This window comes from Fusarium poae, chromosome 2, assembly GCF_019609905.1.
Source record: "Fusarium poae strain DAOMC 252244 chromosome 2, whole genome shotgun sequence".
Lineage (NCBI taxonomy): Eukaryota > Fungi > Ascomycota > Sordariomycetes > Hypocreales > Nectriaceae > Fusarium > Fusarium poae.
The window spans coordinates 3064197-3085471 of record NC_058400.1 but is presented as its reverse complement, the minus strand read 5'-3'; the positions used below and the strand labels follow the sequence as shown (position 1 = coordinate 3085471).

The 21275-nt window shown below is 48.0% G+C and overlaps 8 protein-coding genes across 8 annotated transcripts; 4 read left to right on the top strand and 4 right to left on the bottom strand.

Moving 5' to 3' along the window:
* Nucleotides 1-647: 647 nt before the first annotated feature.
* On the bottom strand, nucleotides 648-2818 carry FPOAC1_004916 (uncharacterized protein; the record flags this gene model as incomplete). Its single annotated transcript, XM_044849453.1, has 4 exons — nucleotides 648-893; nucleotides 949-1475; nucleotides 1529-2504; nucleotides 2585-2818. 4 exons carry the CDS (start codon nucleotides 2816-2818, stop codon nucleotides 648-650), a joined length of 1983 nt encoding a protein of 660 aa, XP_044708163.1.
* Nucleotides 2819-3586: 768 nt separating this feature from the next.
* On the top strand, nucleotides 3587-4717 carry FPOAC1_004915 (uncharacterized protein; the record flags this gene model as incomplete). Its single annotated transcript, XM_044849452.1, has 4 exons — nucleotides 3587-3871; nucleotides 3925-4126; nucleotides 4179-4504; nucleotides 4553-4717. The coding sequence occupies 4 exons, from the start codon at nucleotides 3587-3589 to the stop codon at nucleotides 4715-4717; spliced, it is 978 nt and encodes a 325-aa protein (XP_044708162.1).
* Nucleotides 4718-5384: 667 nt separating this feature from the next.
* On the top strand, nucleotides 5385-6160 carry FPOAC1_004914 (uncharacterized protein; the record flags this gene model as incomplete). Its single annotated transcript, XM_044849451.1, has 3 exons — nucleotides 5385-5489; nucleotides 5560-5639; nucleotides 5692-6160. 3 exons carry the CDS (start codon nucleotides 5385-5387, stop codon nucleotides 6158-6160), a joined length of 654 nt encoding a protein of 217 aa, XP_044708161.1.
* A 255-nt stretch (nucleotides 6161-6415) lies between these two features.
* FPOAC1_004913 (uncharacterized protein) lies at nucleotides 6416-6838 on the bottom strand (the record flags this gene model as incomplete). Its single annotated transcript, XM_044849450.1, has 1 exon — nucleotides 6416-6838. One exon carries the CDS (start codon nucleotides 6836-6838, stop codon nucleotides 6416-6418), a length of 423 nt encoding a protein of 140 aa, XP_044708160.1.
* Nucleotides 6839-10008: 3170 nt separating this feature from the next.
* On the top strand, nucleotides 10009-16060 carry FPOAC1_004912 (uncharacterized protein; the record flags this gene model as incomplete). The annotated part of the gene is made up of 5 exons (XM_044849449.1): nucleotides 10009-14118; nucleotides 15100-15256; nucleotides 15303-15474; nucleotides 15532-15679; nucleotides 15731-16060. The coding sequence occupies 5 exons, from the start codon at nucleotides 10009-10011 to the stop codon at nucleotides 16058-16060; spliced, it is 4917 nt and encodes a 1638-aa protein (XP_044708159.1).
* Nucleotides 16061-16167: 107 nt separating this feature from the next.
* On the bottom strand, nucleotides 16168-17096 carry FPOAC1_004911 (uncharacterized protein; the record flags this gene model as incomplete). Its single annotated transcript, XM_044849448.1, has 2 exons — nucleotides 16168-16947; nucleotides 16998-17096. The coding sequence occupies 2 exons, from the start codon at nucleotides 17094-17096 to the stop codon at nucleotides 16168-16170; spliced, it is 879 nt and encodes a 292-aa protein (XP_044708158.1).
* Nucleotides 17097-18409: 1313 nt separating this feature from the next.
* On the bottom strand, nucleotides 18410-20165 carry FPOAC1_004910 (uncharacterized protein; the record flags this gene model as incomplete). The annotated part of the gene is made up of 2 exons (XM_044849447.1): nucleotides 18410-19190; nucleotides 19243-20165. 2 exons carry the CDS (start codon nucleotides 20163-20165, stop codon nucleotides 18410-18412), a joined length of 1704 nt encoding a protein of 567 aa, XP_044708157.1.
* Nucleotides 20166-20678: 513 nt separating this feature from the next.
* On the top strand, nucleotides 20679-21225 carry CYP1 (heme binding; the record flags this gene model as incomplete). The annotated part of the gene is made up of 2 exons (XM_044849446.1): nucleotides 20679-20711; nucleotides 20770-21225. 2 exons carry the CDS (start codon nucleotides 20679-20681, stop codon nucleotides 21223-21225), a joined length of 489 nt encoding a protein of 162 aa, XP_044708156.1.
* Nucleotides 21226-21275: the final 50 nt, after the last annotated feature.

The following is a 21275-nucleotide window of genomic DNA, read 5'->3' as shown; positions in this document are numbered from 1 at the left end:
CATATCATGACTTATTATAATCTATATTTCCTTTGTCACAACACTAAAAAACAAAATGGCTGATGCATAAATATTTGCGCTGCACATTCTTACAACAGTTTCACCGAGACTGCGAACCTAGAAAGATACCCCCTTTTGGATTCATGTTTATGCCACAGATTGGGATTTGTTTGTCTTTATTTCCATTAAGTCTTCTTTGCTTTTCATTCTTTCACTCCGTTAGGAAGCCTACGTTTCGGGAGGGTTATCTTATGAAAAAGCGCCGTGAAAGCTCACAAGAAAAAGGATAAAAATACAGAAAAAAACGATTGCGGATCAATAAGTTTTGATATTACAGTACTGCCCTCACTGTCGTTTGCATAGCGGTGTGGTAAATGTCATTTCGACGCGACGAAGCATTCGAGACGATTGCTTGTTGTACATAATTATAATTTACTCTCAAAAGAATCATAGAATGAGTTATAATGAGTTAGTTTTAAGAACGTCATAGCATGATGTGACAATCAACAATTGGTCACTCAATGTACACAGAGTGGTTCAAATCAAAATGGCAAGATTTTTTTGTCTTGCTTTATTATTTATATCCAGGTATAACTAAGTAATAAACTTTGTGATGACTCTGCTGTCCAAATTATATAGTGTCTATTCTAATTACTGCTTAATAACTTCTCTACAGCCCATTTCACAGAGAAGTTACGCAGATCTGAATAGTGTTGACCCACGCCAACAAATAGGACGGGAACATTGGTTGCGTGAACGAGACTGACAAGAGTGCCAACCATGTCGCCGACAGTGTCACACTTGGAGATGATGAAGCCGTCTAGTGTGCGGACGGCGCCAAAGGCAGCGTTGAAGTTACGAGCTTGGGCGACTGAGTCGGTACCAACGAGAGCCTAGTTAATTTATTAGCAGGTGAGCAGCAAACATTGTGAGAAAAGAGCCACTTACTTCGCCAACCATGAGAATCTTGTCAGGCTGAGCAAACTTGGCAAACTTCTCGAGAGAAGACATGAGACGCTGGTCATTGTGCCGTCTGCCGGCTGTGTCGATAAGGACAACATCATAACCCTCTTGCGCAGCATGGCTCACAGCATCTTTGGCAACAGTGGCAGCATCCTTGCCGTAACCCTTTTGATAAAGTTCAACGCGACCACCCTCTCGGGCCGTCAGCTCCTTGAGGTTGCGGACGTGAACAGCAAGTTGTTCAACGGCGCCGGAACGGAAAGTGTCGCCGGCGGCGATGAGAACCTTGTACTTGTTCTGAAGAAGGAAGAAGCAGATTTTGGAAAGGTTGGTCGACTTGCCCACACCGTTTACACCGACGATGGACATAACATAAGGACGGGGCCTGCGAAGAGATGTTACCGAAGGAGAGGTGATGGCATCAATCTCGCGGAGAAGATCGAGAGATGATGTGGGGGTGAGCATCTTTGTTAGTGAGGCTTCCATAGCGGCCTGGATCCTGGCGTTGATACCTATTACTCATGTTAGTATTGGGCTCGTGGTAAAGGGTCCGGTTGGAACGTACTCTCAAAACTGCCAGTCTTGACACCAATCAACTCCTTCTCTACACCTTCGCACAGTCGAACAGCAGCCTCTCGGGCCACGTTCTTCTGCAGCAAGTGCTCCTCCATACCCTTCATAGCCTTGTCGAGATCCTCCTTGGTCAAAGTCTTGCCTCCGACAACATTACGGAAAAGACCACTGATGGCACTAACACCGGTACCCAGAAGGCCAGACTTAGATTGCGACTTTGCCTCTGCTGCCTTCTCTGCTTCGGAGGCCAAGATCTCGTGAACCTCATCACCCAAGTCCTTCAGCACGAACTTGCCCTTTGACGTGGAGCCCCACGTGTTTGAGTCGATCTCGTCCAGGGCGGTTGATCTTCCTTCAGCTTCCGAATCACTGGTGGCTTGCGCCTTTGTGGAGTAGTCAAGCTGCACATCATCGTCCTCATCTGCGAAGCCATCGGCGTCCCACTTGCGGCCCTTCTTGGCGGTTATCTTCTTCTTTCGGGGCGCCTCATCGCCGGAAGAGGCGGGAGCAGATGTTTGGTTCTTTGCCTTGCGCGCACGTCGCGAGATCTTTGCGATGGGGCCACCCTTTGCGGAGAGGAGGTGGTTGCTTGGTGTGCCGGGTCGCGATCCATTCGGTGTCATGGCGGGGGTGGACTCATCGGCTGACAGGGCATCCTGAGGTCCATTGAGATGTCGCCCTCGATATGTTAGACCTGGCGCAACGGGAGGTTCGTCGCCAGTGTTGGTTGGAATGATTTCCTCTTCCAATGGGATTGCGCCGGCTGTGATGGTGGTTGAGGGGACCTTGGTACTAGTTTGGTCGAGCTCCTCGATTTGCACATCGAAGTATTCATCAAAGGCATGGCATTCGACGAGGGTAGTGTGTGGCTTCGTTAATTGCTCACCGTAGAGCTTGACGAAAATGGTCTTGATATTGTCGACGAGCTTGTCCACCCATGAGAGATGTAGGAGGGATCGATAGACGGCCTAATGGCGGAAGTGGGGACGTCAGCGCCGAGGATCGAGGGGAAAGGAGCCATCATGACAAGTAAAGCTAAAGTACTCACGACGAAGATAATGCCCAATTCCTTGACGAGAGTCCACTTGAGAGTGTGCTGGTCGCTCTTATAAGGGGGGTTAGTAGATGCAGACCTCGAGTCGCTGAGAGCAATGGCGCCACTCTTCTCTTCAATAAAGGTATCGGCGATGAAGTTGTTGATGATGGAAGGGTTTATGGGGGTGTATGTGCGCGACCAGACGACGACGCCCGAAGTGGTCAATATCTCGAATGAGTCCAACATTTTGTGTGTTTTGCTTTTCTTGAATCTGAAATACCGAAGTCGAGAATGTTGATGTTGATGGGAGAATACAAGTGCAAATCAATGGGGGAGGCAAAAGATTAACTAGGTAGGTACCTACTAAGGTATATGGTAGATGTGGCTACAGTACCGACAGGTATACAGCAGTAACCCAGATAAGATAAAACCGCTGCATATCAAAATGAGGGACGGGCAGGGACTGGACCCGGCCGGACACGCCGTAGTAGGCATGGGCCTGGGCGTTCCCCAAGATTCAACCCTACCTACTAAGGTACCTAACGGTCAATACCTAGACCGGTAGGTACCTCAATGAAGTTTATTTTTCAAGGTGCATGGTTATGAAATTGTTGAGCCATACAATGATTACATGGATAAGCAATAGCATGAATAAACAATATCTATAATTGATTTAAATATATTCAATCTACCTATGCACTTATAATGCATGCCCCACTAGGTACATTCGAAAGAACAATCACGTGTTTCTTGGAGAAACTGAACAGGGGCTGACGTCTACCTAAGCTCCAGGCTCCATTAAAGGTAGGCTGGAGCTCTCAATGATACTAGCGCCCAATCAGAGGGAATCGAACACATTTCCCAGTTCAGAACTGCTGGTCCAAACCAAACACAACATCAGCTTCATCTCGTCATCACCAATTTAATTCAACCCACCTAACTTGACGACTCCAGCGCCGCACCGAAAGGGCATCGACAACTTCTCAAACAATTAGTAACTCCTCTTCACCCGCCATGCAACGAGCGGCCTACGCGCAGTCGCCCCCCCTTCACCACCCAGTTCCCCAGCATGTCTCGACCGTCCCTCAACTAAGATCGCCGCCTCCTCCTCCAGGTTCCGCGCAGTCGCAGCAGGGCTACGCTGCTAATGCCGGGGGAAACCCATATCAGCAGCAGGGAGGCACCAGCGGCAATGTGTTTGGCGCATATGGCAACTTTATGAACGATCCCACAGCGCAGGTGGCGGCGCAATTCGGCCAGACAGCGTTTAGGCATGGGCAGGAGTATGTGGAACAGAACGTGAGCCTTGAGAAAGCATTTACTTGCCGGTGCTATGATACTGACTTGAACAGATAGGTCGATATGTCAACGTTTCCGCTCTGAAACACTACTTCAACGTCTCAAACTCGTATGTCGTCAACAAGCTCTTCCTCGTCCTTTTCCCCTGGAGGCACAAGCCTTGGTCGCGAAAGCAGGCCGTCGGACAAAACGGACAGGATGGCTGGTACCTACCTCCACGAGACGACATCAACAGCCCCGATATGTACATCCCAGGTGTGTAGCGCAAAGTGGTGGTATCTCCAACTGAAAACTGACCACGAGATAGTTATGGCTTTGGTAACATATATCCTTCTCTCGACTTTGATCGCCGGTCTCAACCACCAGTTCCAACCAGAACTTCTCGGAAAGACAGCCACGATCAGTCTTATCGTCGTTATCGTCGAGATCTTCTTCCTCAAGCTTGGATGTTATCTCCTGAGCATCTCTAGCCAATCGCAGCTTCTTGATCTGATCGCCTACTCGGGATACAAGTTTGTCGGAATCATTGTCACTGTTGTTGTTGCCGAGATACTTAACGGTGGCAAGGGTACTGGTGGTTGGGTCGGCTGGCTAATCTTTTTCTACACCTACCTGGCAAACTCGCTCTTTTTGGTACGTTCCCCAGTCTTAGACAAATATTCGTTCTGACCATCCCTTCAGATGCGATCGCTCAAGTACGTCCTTCTCCCCGAGACTACAGCTGGCGTTAGTGGCGGACCTATGCAGACGGACTCTCGGGCCAAGCGCAGCCAACGCACCAAGTTTCTCTTCATGTACTCCTACTTTGTGCAGCTCTTCTTTATGTGGATTCTCACTAGAGCGTGAGCGGCAATTTGGACTTGCAAGGCAGCTACTATCAAACATATTCATTCACAAAGGAGTTTACAAGACCTGGTGGTGTCTGATGGATACAAAAGTTGAGTTAACAAAGGAATGAGGACGGTAATGAGGGATGACTGAGGATATACGATAACTATCTGGGTTGAATGATGAAGCATCGAGGAAACGTTATATGATTCGCTCGATGGTATAATAGAATTGTTTATCGCCTTAATCTTTCGACGGATACGTTGCATGGCTATCTACGAGAATATATTGGGAGTGCAATTTACAGTGACCAATTGTAAGGACGCATAAGCAGGCTATGATTCTGACTCAAGATTTCTAGAAATCTACTACACGTCACTTCCCGTTCATTTGGATGTTTCACTCAAGAAATGTCTCACTGCTACGATAGCACGTCAAGTATCGTTTTCTATAGTTACATAGGTATTAATACATGTATGATGCGACAATAATCCACTGACAAGTTACAACTTCCGACTTATGTGTTCAGTACCAGGGTGTCATCAGAAATCCTGGCTCGCCTATCTTAGCGCCGATCTCATAGTGGCATTAACTCAACTCAACACGTCTCTCTTTTTCTCCTCTAAACATTTCCTCTTCCAACCTTGACGTATAGACTGCCGAATAGCACCCAACCCAAGTAAACATGAGTCTCCAGTATCCTCCTGTGATCATGGCCACTATCCAGAGTGCTGCTCTGGGTGGCATCGCCAATGTCTTGGCTCAAGTCATTACCGCCTATAGAGCTGGGGTAAGTTGACATACTCATCCGTCGTATCATTTTCTTACTCTGTTTGGATACTAACTTGTTTTTCTCATAGACAGATGTCGTTATAGATTGGGTTCCCGTCTTCCAGTTCCTATTATTCAACGTTATCTGCACACCGCCCAACTTCTACTGGTATGCCTCTATCTTACTTGATTGTCTGAGAATCCCACTGACATTTCACTAGGCAAGATTTTCTTGAATCAACGTTTCCAGCACACCCTAAGGAAACCTCTAAACCTAAGAATCAGAAAGGCGCCAAAAAGACTCAGCCCAAGCTCTCAGTCCGTAACACCCTCATCAAGTTCACCCTCGACCAGACCATTGGCGCTGCTGCGAACACGCTTCTCTTTAGTACTTATGTTCATGCCCTTCGATTTGCCATCAAGGACGTTCCCGTTATTACTAGTCTTCCCAAGGCCGTTACTTACTGGACTTCCCCGCGTACCATTGACTTTAGCCGAGTCAACTGGACTGCTGTTTGGGAGGCTGCCAAGGCCGACTTTGCTCCTCTTATCTATGCTGGCTGGAAGCTCTGGCCCGCTGTGAGCATCGTCAACTTTGCTGCTATCAAAACTGTTGAGGGACGTAACCTTGTGGGCGCTCTGGCCGGTGTTGCTTGGGGGATCTACATGAGCCTGATTGCTGCACAGTAAATCATTTGCAAAAATGATGTCTGGCTAAATTGAGAGGCTCTCATCTGAACAATGAGCTTGCGTGTATGCTTCACAGTTTCTAGACCGAACAAGGTTTTGTCTTCATTTAAAAATAGGAGGATCTTTGTGAGTGTTGAAGAGGAAATGCTCTGCTTGTGTTTTTTGATCGCTATCTGTATCTCTTGCATGTTAAATATCCCAGCCATGGCACAAGAAAGCTATAGACATCCCACTGAAAGTGTCGCCTGAACAAAATCAATCTGCCAACGGCACAACGGTTCCTTGAGTAAGGAGTGGTTCTGGGCACTCGGGTGGTCCCAGAGGCCGCGAAAACCAATCTGGATCTGGTGCTGTGGCAGAGATATCGTACTTTAAGAAAAGCCTGTCGGCAACATTGTACAGGTGTGCGAGCCAAGGTCTCATGTCCCAATGTGAATCCTCGCCACGATCATGACCCAACATGACACATGCGAAGTTGTAAATAGTGGCAAGGATCCATCTCGCTTCTTTGGGCAAGTTTCGGCGGGCTTGTTCGGTGCACGACCAATTGCGGGCTTCGCTGAAAACGGGGTCGCCAGTTTCGATGGGACACAGAGACTCGCTGAGCGAATTGAGGTTCCAGGAACATGGCTGGTACGCCTCAACGCCATCGAAAGTTATGAATTTAAAAAGAGACATGTTGGGTATACTGTGGGGAATGAGATGAGTTCCCAATCTTTGGTATGTTTCGTCATGGTAAGGCACCGCGTACTCTATGTTCTTATCGTCAAAAGCACTGGGGTTTTGTAGGTGCTCAATGGAAAGACGGGATTCTCGAGTAGCTTTCATCTCCTCAAGGAGTGCTTCAAAATCGCATTCGGCATGCTGCACCAGTTCATTAATGATGTCGGGGTGTCGTGCAGTAGGGACATCTTGCCAATGAGCCCATACAGCATATTTGTGTTTATGAAAGAAGATAACTGCGCACTCCCCGCACCAAGGTTGTTCAACAGACACAGAAGTGATAATAGAATGGTAACGCCGGTGGACGGGACAGTGATACTATGTCTGCCCTGCAATCAAGGGATATTCATGAGATTGGAGACTGAAGAGCGGCGTGCGCCCTCTGGGCGAGGTGAAGCAAACGCACATTATTGAAAGTTGTGAGCGAAGGAGCCGTGTTTGAACAAGTGAGTGATTGAAAAACTCTTTCCCAGTCTGTGATCACGGTTGAGATACTCGGTTAAAGATGGTGAACAAGAAACGATGTCATACAAAGTCCTAATGCTTATGGAGAAGTGATGAAGTGTGTAAGAAACAGAAGTCACACAGGGCCAGATGTTGGGTCGAATCTATGCATCTGGACCATTCACACTAGGAAGTCATGACCCAAGAACCAGGCTCCTGGGTCGAGCAAGCCACCTACCACACAGTAGGTCAGAGTGGTACCTACAAAATGTACCTATCATTTCGAATTAAATTAAATCCGCCAAATGGATGGCTTATGCAATGGTAACCTCCACCAACACGACGCGCCTACAGATACGGCAAGCTGTAGTTAAATTTTAGTCAGCCTGTTGCAGTGCTACTTACCGACAGTGCGGGAGATGCGCAAGCCTCCGAACAGCAACCAAACTCAAAAAGGCAGAAACACTAGAGAAAGTGACGTTCATAGCATGACATCTGTCCATCGACAGTTGGCGCCCGTGAGCTAGTGAACCCAATCGTTAGTTTCCATTAGACTGAACTAGATACTCTAGGTACTCTAGGTACCTCTTACCTGCTACCCAACCAGGTGGGTTACAATAAAATAGTGACACTAAAGCAGGTTGACAGAATTCTCCCGTGTGACAGTTGCGCTGAGATGATCGACAATTCTGTCAGTAATCGCTCTCTCAGTGTGGTAAACTGGCTTTGGTGTCACTATTTTATTGTGACCCACCTGCCAACTTGCATGCCAGGGGTACATCCTGCCCGAGATCTGTCGGCGCGACTTACCAGAACATTCAATTAGCATGTAAAAGGTGTCAGTTGAATAGCGAATCGTCTCTTTTCTCTTTTTCCTTCCCCCAATCTTCTCCCCCTATAGCCTTCAGTTATTCGTGCTTTGAAGTAACCGAAAACCAGCAACGGCCAACGCTCGCTGGCTGTCAAACTACCTACCTAGGTACCTTTTGCTTTTGTAGCGCCGCTAGTGGGTAGCAGAAAAAATGACCTCCTAAGTCTTAGGTTACAAAAATAAGTAGTCTAAGAGCTACAGTCTAAAGAGCATAAAGTGGCCCACTGATTTCGTCTCTTAGCCTTACAGCGGCCAATTTTTCTGATACCCTGACGCGCCGTTGCAATCAAGGCTAAGCTTTGCCGAGCATCTTGTAGCCTGCATAAGCTTCATGCTGTTATTCGTTGGAAAGTAACTGAAAGGCAGTTAGTAGGCAAAAAACTAGTGCTTCTCTCCCGCAGCCCGCAGCGAATCAAGTATTGTAATTAGCGAGGCGCATTCTATGGCTACCTTGGTAGTGTAATTAGGTGAGACGGCTCATGATTTCCAAGAGTCGACATGTTTGATGGAGGCTTGGGGTTGAAACGTGATAGAGGTGTTTATTAATTAGATAAAAACATACTTTCGCATACATGACTGCGTTCCTTTCGTACGTTTGAAATGTGACATATGACCTGTGGGAACTATTCGTTATTGTCAAAATTCGCTCACTTTTCGAAACTTTTCTTCCGAGTCATGGCTTCGCTTTGAAACTTATCTTAGTAGGCTGAACATGGTACCTTAGTAGTCAGTACACCCACCACCTACCTTGGGATAAGAACATCACCCCAACATCAACAGCCAACATATCGAGGGATGTGTTGTCCTCCTCCTTCCTCTTTCAATAAATGGTTTCCGTACTATAGTTACTATAGTCCTGGGTCGCCGGAGCAAATGTTAGCTAGTCACTTCTCCCCAACCCCCAACCCCTGGCTCCAAGTAATCGATTTCTAGTACAAGTTCCATGCTCTTGCTGTCTTAGCGTGACTAGTCTAGTCTGTAAGGGATTTATTATGTATCTCAGGTGACGCTTCTATGATGATTGATATCTTATCACTAAAGGTTTTCTGTCGGCGGTGCAATACTCTTAGAATTTGATATGGAATCCATCTGGCATGCAACGGCAACAAAGGAACATGTATATGACGCGCATAGAGCGGCTTTTTCCATAGGTAGAAAATTATGTCATATCAGCAGGAACCTACCTAGGTTCCATAATTCACCACTGACACTGAAGCAAGTGCTGTACAGTGGAGCCGATGGCTGTCCCTCTCTTGGTGGAAAAGCCACTAAATCTTGTCATTCATTACTCATTCGCCCACTGACAGCTTCAATTCAGGCATGAGGAACTCCACTTACGCACATTCATGGATCACACTCCCCGATCCTAGCCCTGGCACATTCTCTACTACAGGCTACAGGCCTTTAATGTTAGCAGCGATTCAGATACAACAAACAAGAAGTTGGCCTAACCCACCGATTACAAGGTGAACAAAACACCATCTTTTACCAAGTTAGTTCAGTCACATTATTATCGATACACGATGGCTTCACTTTCATCCTTGGGCTGAACTGTTCCACTTACACGTCACCGATCGCGTGTGATTTCGACAGCCCTGATCATCACACCTCATAGTCTCGTCTCGACCCGACTCGACTCAATTCAACATATTTACGAGTCCCCTCTAGTTTGTGACGACTGAAATGACGACGCAACAGACGATCAATCTTTCGCCTCGCTCTCCATCTTGACCCCAATCTCAAAACGGCTCAAACAACTCACAGCTTTTTGCCCATCATTAACAGGGCCTCGGCATAATTGACCTGTCCAATGCCGCCTTCAGCTCTTCACAATCTCGGTCTTGTAGACCTCGTCGCCTCTGACCCTCGACCTACATTTGTCGTTGCCTTGCCCGAGCAAGCGTCTTGCACACATGATTCCTCCGCCAAGATACTATATCGAAACCCTGCGCTGCAAAATTTGCATACTCTCGACCAGTCAATTTCTTGCATTCCTCAAGATGCTTCTCATTCTCCATTCTGGAATTGGGTCACAAGCCCACCACCTGCGCTGGCCTCCGAAAACAATGCTGCAGGCCCTGCAACGACAAATACGCAACACTCCTTGCCATATCTCGGCGTCTTTTGGACGCGAAGCATTGTGCTGGGTCAATGGGTGGTCATGAGTGGTAATGAAACTCCTCCCTCGTCAGAGCCTCCGCGCAAAGTTCGAATAGAAGGAAAACAAGGCGAGGAAACGAGAAAATATCCTCAAAAATCACCATTGGACAATGCCCGATTGCCATCCCGAAGAAAATCGGAGAGCAAGACACCCATGGTCTATCGCGACGAATCAAATCCAGGACTCATGGTGCCTGTTTCCGACTCCGAGGCAGAGCCGTTTCTTGATGTGGTGCAAAGTGTGGATTGGGAGTCAACATCACTAGGCCCTATGGCAGACTGGCCGGCTCAGCTGCAATACACATTCAACCAGCTTGTTTCTGATTCGCGACCCGTGGCACTTTACTGGGGGCCCGAATATATCACCATCTACAATGAAGCATTCTCCAGATATTGTGGCGCGCGACATCCTGGACTTCTGGGTCGGCCTGCCACCGAAGCTTGGCCTCAGTTGAAGAATCGGCTTGATGAGATGACAGCCTCACCCACGAAAAACTATACTAACGCCGAAGACGAGTCTAAATTCTTTATACCTCAAACAGACGGGGCTCTTGAAGAGACATATGCCAAGTCTTCTATGGTTCCCATTATGTACGAAAAGCACTGTCTCGGTATTCAACATTCGCTACTCGAGATGACTTCGAAACGACTGTGGGAACGAAGGATGAAGATGCTTCTCGATCTTGGCGAAGCTCTAGTATCTACAAAAGATGCCAAGTCCTACTGGTCCAGGACGATTGAAGAGTTGGAACGATGGAACCCAGCATACGACGTCCCATTAGCCTTCATATACTCGGTAGAGGAGAGCAACGTCGGCTCTACATCATCCAAGTACGACTGTTCGAAGACTTGCCGCCTTGAGGGGTCTCTCGGTGTACCACCCGGGCATGCTATGGCACCTTCGGTTCTCAAGCTCAAAGATGCAGATGATGGCATGGCATCTATCTTACGACGGTCATTGGATGAGCGCCAACCAATACTTTTACAGACTAAAGATGGCACATTGCCGAAGGATTTGCTACACGGATTGGAATGGCGCGGCTTCGGTGACCCTTGCCAATCAGCCGTTGTCTTACCCGTTCGACCTACAAAAGAAGAGCATGTAATGGGTGTTCTGTTCCTGGGCTTGAATCCTCGACGCCCATACGATAATGACTATCGACAATTCATTTTACTACTAAACCAAAAGCTCACGAGTTCTTTAGCTTCAGCAGTGCTTCTAGAAGAAGAGGCACGCCGGCGGCGCAACATTACTGAGCAGGCTGCCTATGACAATGCCATGCTCACACAGCGGCTGGAATACCAGACCAAACAAGCCGAGAGATCAATGAAAACGTTCACTGCGGTGGCAGAGTTTATCCCTGTAGGAATGTGTTTTGTAGATAACCAGGGTGACATCACGTTTGCCAATGATGCTTGGCATCGCATTACTGGGTATCCCAAAGGCCCGATCGCACAGGGCGCATTGCTCGAATCAGTCCTCGAAGAGGACAAGGAAAAAGTTATGCAAGCATACAAAGATGTCCAAGAACTCGACACAGTCACTTTTGAGTACCGTATAGCACGGACCGAGAACACGACAGAACCGCCAAGTTTCAGATCCTCTGCCGGACCTTTACCTATAATGGATGAAGGAGTCTCGCGCCATATTTTGGCTTCTACCAAAGCCGAACGAGCACCAGACGGTAGCGTCATTCGAATCCTCACTTGCCTGACTGATGTGACAGTGCAAAAGGACACTGCCGAGGAAGCCGTAAGACGAGCACAAGAAGCAGAGAACCTCAAGCGGCTTGCCGAATTTGCTACGGTTGGAATGTACGATGTCAGCATGGACGGAAGACTCCTTAGTGCAAACAACCTTTTCTGGGAATTGACGGCTTTGGAGAAAGTGGACCTCACCAAAGTCGACGTGCGCCCTTGGCCAGAATGTGTTGTCGAGGAGGACCTTCATATTCTCCAGGAAAGCCTCGACAAATTGGTAGAATCCGGACGTACTGAAACGGCAGAATTCCGCCTCCGCAATGGCTGGGTCAGCGAAGATGGCCATGGCAACTCGTCCATCGCCCCCAGATGGGTTCTTGCTACTTTCATGCCAGTCAAGAGTTCAGACGGAGTGATCCAGTCTTTCACAGGCTGCTTGAGCGATGTTTCCGTACAGAAATGGCAACTGGAACAAGAGAAACTCCGCAAGGAGGAGGCTATCGAATCCAAGCGACAGCAGGAGAACTTTATTGACATGACCTCGCACGAGATGCGGAATCCGCTGAGCGCTATCCTTCACTGCACTGACGCCATTATCGCCTCCCTTGCGAGAGTGCAGGACATCAGTGACAACTCTGCTCCTCTTACTCCAACACGGAACGGCACCAGTGGTGAAGGAAGAAGGATAGGGGAACGATCGGTCGAAGAAAGAAAGCTTCTGGAAGACAGCATTGAGAATGCAGAGACCATTGTGACGTGCGCTCAACACCAGAAACGCATTGTGGATGATATCCTTACCATGTCCAAACTCGACTCAAAATTACTGGCCGTTACTCCTTGCACAGTAGACCCGATCCAAATTGTCAATGGGGCGCTTAAGATGTTCGAGGTGGAGGCTCGCCGCGTCGATATTGAGCTGACTTCATATGTCGACAAGTCGTACAGGGATCTCGCTTACGACTATCTCGATCTTGACCCAAGCAGGGTTCAGCAGGTCCTCATCAATCTTCTTACGAATGCCTTGAAGTTTACCAAATCTGGTACCACGCGTAACGTCACCCTCGGTGTTAAAGGATCATTGACACCGCCAGGAGAAGACATGACAGCTGTTCAATTCATTCCACGATTCTGCGACGTGTCAGAAGAATACGACCAACCAGCACTCAAAGAACGGAATAAGGCTGTGTATCTGTTGTTTGAGGTCAAGGACACCGGTCAAGGGTTAACGGCGGAAGAGATGGGCAGTCTATTCAACAAATTTGTCCAAGCCAGTGCCAAGACGCATACTAAATATGGAGGCTCCGGCCTTGGGTTATTCATCTCGCGCCGATTGACGGAGCTTCAGAACGGAGCGATTGGCGTTTTGAGTCAACCTGGCGTGGGTTCGACGTTTGCGTTTTACATTGAGGCGTATGTTCCGAGCGAAGCCTCCAGGAACGAAGCACTGGCTGCTGCCGCTGCGGCCAGGCTAATCGCTGGTGGCAGTGATGCCGACTCGACCGATGGCAAGCAAAACTGCCGCGACATTCGCCTACAGAAACACCAGAATCCGGGAGGAAACGTTCGACTGGATGGGATCCTTGTTGTCGAAGACAATCTCATCAATCAGCAGATCACAAGACGGGGATTGACAGATCGGGGCTTTATGGTCGATGTCGCGAATCATGGAGTTGAAGCTCTCGAGAAACTGAGAAGGCGCCAGAATACTGTTCCAGGACTTGACGTCAATGGGACCGCTGGTCGTTCAGGGAGGAGCAATACACATTCGCTACCGATTGCCATTAATCTTGTGTTGATGGACATTGAGATGCCTGTTCAGGACGGCTTGACGGGCACACGAATAATTCGTGAATTAGAAGCAGAGGGAGAGATATTTTGTGCATCAGGCGGTCGGGTGCCAATCATCGCAGTCACAGCCAACGCCCGGCCCGAGCAAGTTATGGAAGCCAAACAAGCTGGTTGTGACGATGTGATGGTAAAGCCATACAGGATCCCGGAGCTTATTGAAAAGATGCAGGTGGTTGTGCGACGAATGGGAGGGCTCAGCCCAAACTCCCCAGTAAGGTGAAGGTAACAGATATCATATAGAAGGACTGGAAAACAGCAACGGTCCTGGTTAAGGCCAAGATGGACAGGGCCAAGGGATATAGACAGACGGCAGATGGATATCCGAGCATGATGCAGTCCAACGTAGGCTGTCCGGGGCAGAGCGACAAAAGCAATGGTTTTGGTCAATGCATAGGGGTTGACTAAACAATAACACAAGGCATAAGGAAGGAGTTTTGGCTCTTGCGTACAAAGCTAGGGTTGCGAAACGGAGTTTCGGACTGGTCTCGATATTTGAGGTCACAATAGGATAGCGTTTACGGCTGGCCATATGAAGCGATGAGCTTTCAATGACCTCTCAGGATAGAACAAAGGAAATAAATCATCGGTATCCAAATATCGATATACCCTGGTCAATGATTTGTTCGTTAGTTTGTTTATCTGAGCTTTGGACCATCCCCACCGGGCTAACTGGAGCTGTAGACTGGCGGCGGCTAGACGAGACAAGACATGACGAGTACAGGACTGACTGTAAATGAATGATCGAGTCTTGGTGTAGCGTCAGGACCCATGATATGAAAAAAAGACATCATCTCAATGACATACATAGGCTGAGTACTAAGCTACTAACCTGATTGATTGATTAATTGATTTACAAATACCTACCTAGGTACCTACCTCCTAGTAGGTAGCTATAATCAGTCTCTTTGCTGAGAGCCTGAACACGGCAGTCACGGTTACTTTATTGATGAATCGTGACATCATTGGTTCTTTACCCATCTCAAGCTCCTGCCCCTCCTCCCCGCAGTCTCGAGAGCTCCCGCCCTCCTCCATTTAATTCCATCAACCGCGTCTGCAAAACAATCGGTGATTTTGCTTCTGCACTTTTCCAGAATTGAGCATGTAGGTTGTAGCATGATACTCCCTTGCAATTGATGCAGATTTCTCATGATTTCTTCCCATTTGAACAGAGATATTGCTAACACATACATAGCTCATCAGCAACTCCGCGATCAATACCAAATTACCCATCATGTCGACTATGCCCGCGTCCCACGGCCACAGCGAGGCCTGCTGTAACATCCCACCTGTTGTCACCAAGGGTTACGAGGCCAAGGGGACCTATAAGGATATTGGAGGCTACAAGACTTGTACGAGGCCAACTTTTATCACAAGAAGCACCACTAACGCGGTCAGATGTCACAGGTCCTGTCGACGCGAAAAAGGCCATTGTCGTCATCTACGACATCTTTGGTTACTTTGAGCAAACTCTCCAGGGAGCTGATATCCTCGCTTTCAGCGACGCTCATCAGAAGTACAAGGTCTTTATCCCTGACTGGTTCAAGGGCAGCCCATGCCCTATTGAGATGTGAGAGCAACGATTAACTACAACGCTTGTGGAACCATGCTAATACCAAACCTTCAGTTACCCACCAGACAACGATGATAAGAAGAAGCAGCTTGGCGAGTTCTTTGAGACCTACCCTCCTCCCAAGATTGCTGGTCAGGTTCCCGACTACGTCAAGGCTGTCAAGGAGCAGGATTCTTCCATTGAGAAGTTCGGCATCGTTGGTGTAAGTAGCTTTGTCAAGGCGAGATCATATGGCTGACATGAATCTGAACAGTACTGCTGGGGTGGCAAAGTCGTCGCTCTCAGTGTCAAGGCTGACTCCAACCCCTTCTCCATTGCTGCCCAAATTCACCCTGCCATGGTCGATGCATCTGACGCTGAGGGTCTCTCAGTCCCTACCATACTGCTTGCCTCGAAGGAAGAGCCGGAAGAAGAGGTCAAGAAGTTTGAGGACAACCTCAAGGTGGCTAAGCATGTTGAGACCTTCAAGGATCAGATCCATGGTTGGATGGCTGCCCGTGCCGACCTTAGCGACTCCCGTGTTAAGGAGGAGTACGAACGAGGTTACAAGACTGTTGTTGAGTTCTTTGGCAAGAACTTCTAAACATTAAGGAATGCAACGTATTTAATATGACCAGTGGGAATACCAAATATTTTTTTTACTACAATCGCTGATGTACTGTTTATCATTATTGCTACACTCCGTGAAGATTATGAGCCGGAGACATTCTCCCCAAAATCTAATACTTCCGCTAGGTCGAGGGTTTGGAAGTCTTTCAAATCGATAGCCTCTCCATTGAGCCCATGCCTCACGGCAGTCGATATCATGTATTCACTTAAAAACGGCATGAGTTTCAGGTCCACGCCGTCTACCCTCTTCCCTTTAAGCCAAACCTCCTGGATTTTTCGCATATCTTCAGGCGGAGCAAAGTCTCGCATCTCGAGATCCTTTAGCCAACTCGCCAGAAGGGCATCTCCTGTCATCTTGACGTAGGCTTCCCTCAAACACCAAAGCGCGTAGAAGTAGCGCAATGCACGATCCCGCTCGGATATGGCTGATCCGGGCTTCATGTGCTTCAGTGCTGCAACTTCCCCAGGACCAAAGACATCGGCATGCATGTCGACGAAACTAGGCCACCCCTCGTCTGCTAGGTTACGTAGATCGCGATCCCTACGTTCTGATGGACAAACAACATCCACCCCTACAGCAAGTCCCTCGGGAGGATTATGGACAGCTAGGAGAACTGCGAGACCAGCCTGGTGCGAGATGTTGAAGATGAGTGGCTCATCGCCGCTTGGCGAGATAAACACGGGTTTGGTTCGGGCGTCTCGAGTAGTCTTGGCTACAAACCAGGGGACCTGGCAGAAACGAGATATAACATAGCGCTTAAGAAGTGCAGAAGCGAGAGCAAGCTTGGCGTCGCGAACGTGGTAATATCTCAGAACAGAGGCTTGTTCCTCGGTAGTGAGAAGAGAAAGAGCACGCGAAGCCTGAGGGAAAAACATGAGTATCAGATTGAGGCTGAGAATGAAACACTTACACTGGTGGTAAGATCCTTAGTCTTGAGGGCTGAAGGCCATAGAGGACGAGTGTCGATAACCCATTGGATGACTGTGGGTGAAGACTGGGTCTGACTCATTGTTGATACAATTATTACTTGATTATATATGAGCCGCGTCACATTGACTGGGGGGAAAGATCGTTTGGGGTTATGTCTGAGAGTTGGCACGAAGCTTGTGAACTCACCGAGTAAGTGAAAGAAAAAAATATGAGACAAAGTGAGACTCGGAAGCCGAACAAGACGAAACCCGGGATGTCGGAGGTGGGGTCTTTTGGACGGCCCGACCGAAACACGGGCCGGAGGGTAAACGGGAATTATAGGAATTAAGATCAAGTATAAAGATGCCAACAAGAAGTCATCTTTGGAGAATTTGAGCTTTTAGAGTAGGTTCTTTCTTTTTATTTACTTTAGAGGACCAGTTTTGCAGTCGAGTCTGGGACGAGACTCCTGCTTCTTTTACTCTCCTTGACAAAACCACCGCATTGTAAGCCTGTTTAAACTTGTACAGCTTACCATGTCCAAAAGGACTTCTATTCATTTTAACCTTTGACTTTACTTCAATTATTCTTTGACTTCAACTTCTACCTTTACTTTACTCAATCTTTGTTCTATTCTGCTTACGCCTGAGTTGTTTTCCACTCTGGGCGTAGCAACAGCATCTTCTATCTCATGGCTCAAGCCAAGCGAGATATATTGCCAATCCAAGGGCCATCCTGCACCAAATCACCAGCCATGTTGTTCAATCCAACAAGTCAATACACACAAAACAACACTGGTAGACAAGCCAACGCCAAAGGTACTCCCTTGACGCGCAACAATCTCGATTTTTACTATTCACTCGCCCATCTTAACGCCGACTGTTGGGCACAACACACAACCCAAATGAAACCTAGACCGGAGCAGAGCCCTTTTCCCCTCTACAACTCTACTGGGTGGATGGACCGACCCCTGCTGAGAGTCTGAACCTTTACGTGGTGCAGGGGATTAACGGAGCGTTGGTGGTGGCCAATGTTTCCAACTAATACAGACTCGAGGAGAGATTATTTTACTTTCTCACTCTTCTTCCTCTCTTTTTTGGTCTTCTTACGAAGAATGAGAATCAGATGGAGACGCGGATATGGATATGGATATGGATACAGTGACACTTGAGATAATGATTAATATTTCCAGTTGTGAAGCAGTCCAGATTTAATATTAATGTTAATGATAATGACAAACAAAACCCTACTTGCCACTCGAACGTGAAATCTATCCTAGCTGGCATGCAGCGTTGAAATAATGTATTTTGTTCTATTGCACCGAAATCATGTCTATTTTTCTCTTCTTTTGCTCATTGATTGTCATTGTCATTGTGCTCAAAACTCATTGCTCATAATATCTTTCCCAACAAACTACTCCGAATTGCTCTCTTCTTCAGCATCAACTGAGAGCATGAAGACACGATGCTGCTCCTTTCCATCGCCCTTCTTCTCATCCTTTTTCTTCTCGTCATCTTTCTCTTTCTTGTCGTCCTTGGTAAGATCGACAACACCATCCTCGAGTTTGCCGATTGTCTTGACAGCGTTGCCATCGCCATCCAGGTCAACAACCACGTCAATAATATCGAGACTACCGTCCTCGGTGTACTTCCACATCTGTTTGATTTCACCACGGGCCAAGCCCGTCAACCACAGCGAACCCAGAACACCAGGAACAAGATACAAGAGTGCAGGCTGGCCGCGCTTGAATACCAAAAGCATGGCCAAGGTGACGCACATTCCAAGGAGATATCCAGTGACAGAAGCGTAGAAGTAGGTCTTGCGGAAATGTGTAGCTGCAAGGTCTTGGGGCACCTGCTTAGACGCAGAGAGGAAGAAAGCTCCGCGAGTCCAGAAGTTGTCACCCCAGTTTCCCTTCACGTTGACGTACTTGGCCTTAACCTCCTTGTGCTTAGTCTCGCTTTTCGCGACAAGAGCTCCTGAGGATGGGTCCTTTTCGATGAGTTTCAAGTCGGTGCTCTCGTACTTTATTTTGCCCTCGTAATGGCGCCAGAGGTCGAATCGAAGGGCTAAAGCCATAACCATGCCTGGAATAACGATGTCGCCGAGACCGAGGATACTCTTGCGCTCCGCAGCCTGGAAAGTGAGTTTGATGGGTACATCCAATTTGGTTGCGACGGTGACCATGTATGGGCTAGGAACCGTTAGTAACATGCCTACTATGAGAAGTCAAACAGCCAACTCACGTATAAAAGACCATTATGATATCGTAGAAGAATAGACCGACGAGAATCAGAGTACTAGTCAAAAAGTCTGTTGGGGAGATCAGAAGTAGTGAGCCATAGCACATGGCGTAGCCGAGTGTGTTGGCCAACAAAGGCGATGTAGTGGACGAGTAGATGAGCGCCGTAGCCAACGCCATGACCAAGGATACCACATGAGCAAACTTGATTCTACCTTGCTCTTTGCCCATGCCATGGATGAAGAGCCTGACAGCCCAATGTCGAGTGAGAAGACCACGCAACTCCCATCCTGACTTACGAATCGTCTCCGAGAACGCCAAGCAGGCAAAAATTCCAGGGAATGGGTTGCCCGTTGTCGAAACATCTGCTGTCGGATTACCTGCATCATCGCAGACTTGGACAGATCTGTTCTTCTGGTTCACTGTCCTCAGACGACCATCTCGGCCCCGCCAGTACCTTGGGAACACCAGGCTGGTAACCACTTCGATCCCATGAGAATAGATAGACACCAAGCTAGCAATTGACATGGTAGACATGTACCATCTTAGAATCTTGTTGAGAATGTCGGGGTCCTGGAGCCACTGGATCAGGTAGTACAAACCAACGAGGACAACACCAGCCATGAGCGGGAAAATGATGGCATCTGATGGCTCCAATCCCTGAGCGAAACGCTCCTCGCCTTCATCTTCATCGCCTGCCTTCTTCTTCTTTGCAGGTGCCGCAGAAGGAGGTCGGCGAAGAGCAGCGTGGGCGCCGAGATAGATGATGCCGACGGCGCTGAGTACAAGTCTCAGCTCAAGCATGAGAAAGCTTTGATCTTGAAGGTACGAGAAAGCCGATAGCCAACTCTCTCCCGTTCCTGTGGTAGAGTTCAAAGTATCGAAAGAGCCCTCGAGCGTGGCCGTATCTGTAACGTTTTCGGCCATTTTTGGGTTTGGCTTGCAAGTGTGTTGGTGTTGGTGATGTTGTTGTTGTTGTAGGAGAGCAACGTGTTCTGAGTCTGCCAGTCCAAGTTGTAAGTAAGTATCTGCAGACTATAACATTTCAGCGATAACGAATGCAGTATTACAAAGCTTTGTGCACTGTTGTTTGGCTCTGAAATAGTTGTAAGTTATAAGCAAAAAGTATTGGTTACTTTTAAAAAAGACATAAAGAGGAATTGTCTTGATGCAGCGTTTATTCTAGGTATTGAATGACGTTAACTGAAAGAGCTGACATGCAATAAAACAACCTAAGCTGAGGCTGAGATGCGCTACTGATTAGGGATGTTGGTCCCCTGCAAAACATCCGTTTTCGGCGACCAATCGCTAGGCCAGAGTCACTAAAGCCACCAGGAACAACGTCAGAAAATGCGACAGCCTTACCTATCCTCATACCCCTCCATCATAAAATATTCCCATCCATCCTTTCACCTCGCTTTGATACAGCAGCAAGCAACCATGACAACAAATATCGCGCTAGAAACCACAATGGTACCTCCCTTACATCCTCAAATTATAGAAGCGATACTGACCAACTGACTAATTGCAGGGCTCGCTCATTCTTGAGCTGTACACCTCGCACGCCCCAAAGACCTGCAACAATTTCACCACCCTCGTCCGTCGCGGCTACTATGACAACACCATCTTCCACCGCATCATCCCCAACTTCATGGTTCAGGGTGGCGATCCTACAGGGACCGGTCGCGGAGGAAGCTCCATCTTTGGCGAGAAATTTGAGGACGAGATCGATCCAGGTCTGAAGCACACGGGCGCCGGCATCTTGAGCATGGCCAACGCGGGCCCAAACACGAATGGATCGCAGTTCTTTGTCACGCTTGCGCCTACGCCTTGGCTCGATGGAAAACATACAATCTTTGGCAGGGTTAAGTCTGGAATGGGTACCATTAAAAGGATGGGTCTCGTCAAGACTGGACCTGAAGACAGACCAGTTGAGGAAGTCAAGATTGTCAAGGCGCGTATTGTGGAGGAGGAAGAGCAGATCTAGTTGACAGCGAAGAGGAGCCACGGATTAGATAAATCATTTGCATACCTAAG